The sequence below is a fragment of the Diaphorina citri genome, unplaced genomic scaffold, assembly GCF_000475195.1.
Source record: "Diaphorina citri unplaced genomic scaffold, Diaci psyllid genome assembly version 1.1 scaffold6701, whole genome shotgun sequence".
In the NCBI taxonomy this organism is placed as follows: domain Eukaryota; kingdom Metazoa; phylum Arthropoda; class Insecta; order Hemiptera; family Psyllidae; genus Diaphorina; species Diaphorina citri.
In genome coordinates this window covers 1-2,844 of record NW_007384077.1, presented here as the reverse complement: position 1 = coordinate 2,844, position 2,844 = coordinate 1, and the positions used below count along the sequence as shown (strand labels likewise).

At 39.8% G+C, this 2,844-nt stretch overlaps 1 protein-coding gene across 1 annotated transcript; it reads right to left on the bottom strand.

The window, feature by feature from the left end:
• Window positions 1–434: 434 nt before the first annotated feature.
• On the bottom strand, window positions 435–2,442 carry LOC103522058 (transient-receptor-potential-like protein; the record flags this gene model as incomplete). Its single annotated transcript, XM_008487166.2, has 3 exons — window positions 435–577; window positions 1,708–1,945; window positions 2,274–2,442. Coding segments are annotated over 3 exons (550 nt in total), but the record flags the coding sequence as incomplete, so codon positions are not given.
• Between the last annotated feature and the right edge of the window lie 402 nt (window positions 2,443–2,844).

The following is a 2,844-nucleotide window of genomic DNA, read 5'->3' as shown; positions in this document are numbered from 1 at the left end:
CTTACCACAGATAATTTTATGAGGGTAACAAGACATGTGTTTCCCAATGGTGCGATATCATCTATGAGAACGATAACACTCCCATTTTCCTGACGATCTTCAGCATAGCTCGGTCCCCCCGCAATGAGCTTTTTTAGCCGTGGTAATAAATAATTAGAGCATAAACACTTACCATTTAAAACACTCCTCCACCTAACCTTTGTAGTGTACGGATTCTGTGAGGTAAACGGAAGTTCTCAGAGCCCAAAGGAGCGTCGGAACGAACCTAGTGTAAAATAGAATTTGGGCACACGTGACCGTACTAATTAAACATCCTAATGTCTACAACCAATTTTCAAACCGAAATTTTCTAGGGTTGAGAATTGAAAGCTGACGTTATCCGTATTAAGGATAATTCAACTAAATTTCAAGAAGGAAAATACGACCCTTCTCACCTAACATCATGAGGCATAGGTAGTGTGGCACCTCTATCCAGCAGTATCTTGAGTATTTCATAGTTGTTCTTGTGAGCTGCTAGGATAAGTGGAGTAATGTCCTTGGTAAACATGGAGGTGTTCTTATCCACCTTCTCCCAACTCTGCAACAAGAGGAGATGTCAGGAAATGTAAGCATACATATGGAACATATGTAGATCTAACTGAAGTAATGCAATTTTATTAATATAGTGCTTATTTGAACTGTTGGAATAAGACTAGAGTCCATTTTATACCATCAGTAAACAACTACACTACTACTGTTGTCAAATTCACAAATCTCAAAGAAGAAGTTTTGAGCATAGAGCTGGGATTGAACCCACGCCCTCCTAATTACCAGGCGAGCGTCTTGAACTATCGAGCCAGGCTTTCAATTATTTAGGCCATTGGAAATCACGCTTTGAAAGAATTATCACAGCCGTATTTCCTTCCCAAAAATTCACGGGTCGACACTGCTCAATTATTTATTTTCTTAAAAACAACAGTTTTCCTATTTCTGAATGAATAAAGTGAACATTGTAGGATTCGTAGGGTATACATATCAGAAATCATTACAATTGATTTATGAGTTTTATCAGTTCCCTCCTCACTCAGTCCTAGTGTAACATATACACATTCAAACAATGGGGAAGCATGGAAGACTAAGTGCAATTTTATTTCGATTCTACATAAATATGCATGTAGAAAACATGAATAAAATAAAACACTTTTTTTTTTTACTTTTCTTATCCTATAGGAAGGAAAGTAATGTAATCGACAAAATTTTCGATGGTCAGTTTTTAGTGCAAAAACACGTTTTGAGTGCCCTAGAGCCTAAATACCAATGTTTCAGTCATTGGTCCGCGTGTCTGTTTTTAAACAAAATATCTCGAGAACGGTAAGAGCTATAGACTTGAAATTTGTTATGTAAATTAACTCAAATGTCACAAGGATGCAACAATTACAACACGATTTAGTAAACATCGATACTATTCGATACTGCGGTAGGCGGTATTTTGACAGCTTTTTGGCGGTTTTCGGGACAGCTTTCGGCGGGCGGAAAAGAAAATCAATAGGATAAGCAAAGTCGTGTGATGTTCACACCAGATTTTTAATTCAAGAAAAAGTATTAGGGATGTTAAAAATGGGAACATGGTGTAAAACTCACAAAGAATTTGAGATTTGATTTGATTAAAAATAGCAAAATGGTGTAACATTTGATTTGAAAAAAAAAGCAAAATGGTGTAAAACTCACATAGGGCTCTCCCTCCTTGTGAACAATTTCCTCGTATTCCAGCAACAACTCGACAGCCTCCACGAACTCCGAGTTGATGGCTTGCAGTAGAGCGTCCTTGGGTTCGACTCCCATCACGATGAGAAGTTCTGTCATCTCGAGGTTTTCGCCCTCAATGGCCAAAGTGAGAGCAGACCGGCCCAGAGGATCTACACAGTTGATGTCGATGTGATGATTTCTGTACGCTCGCTTGATGCACCTGGGATAAAGTATTTTCGGATCAATCAAGAATTCTGACCTTGATTGAATGAAGACTAGAAAATGGGACAGTATCAAACTCCACTTCGACTCGAGGCCCATTCACACTTGTCGTTCGAAAACGAAAAAATATCGTGTCGTGCGTACGTGTGAAAACACTCATTGCCTACATGCCTAACGTGGACGTGGGAACATTACATTGCCTACAATACAAGGACATTTTGTGTCGTTCGGAAAAAAATCGTGTCGTGTGTAGAGGAAACAGGGGGAAAAGAGGAAAAGATTAAAATTTCGAGTAAAACCTGTGCTATTCGCGACGGGCAACTTACTTCCTCACGGTAGCTGTGTCTCCACGCTCGACGGAGAGCAAATATTTCTTCTCTTCCAAGGTCAGAGGTGTGGGGAGGTTGGGCATATCAAACGGCTGAGTGTGAACGATCCCCGGACCTTCTATCTCCACTCCCACCTGAAACCAGAAGTTAAACTGGACTTTAACAACTTGGGATTGAGAATATTGAGATGAAACCAGAAGTTAAACTGGGCTTTAACAACTTGGGATTGAGAATATTGAGATGAAACCAGAAGTTAAACTGGGCTTTAACAACTTGGGATTGAGCAGAACTTGGGATTAAACAGAATTATGCTGGGGTTTACCAACTCGGGATTGAGATGAAACCAGAAGTTGGGGTATTCTGGGGTTTTACCAACCCGGGATCGAGATGAAACGAGGATTTTCCTGCTCCTAATATCCAGATTAACCTCGGATTGGACTCAATCCTGAGACAATCCACGGTGGTAAGATTCGATCTTAGAGGACTGAAAATGAAGTTTTAAATTGTGGTCTGGGAAAAACAAAGGACGGTGATGAGGAATTGATGACTTTAATTAGTAAAAGCTTGA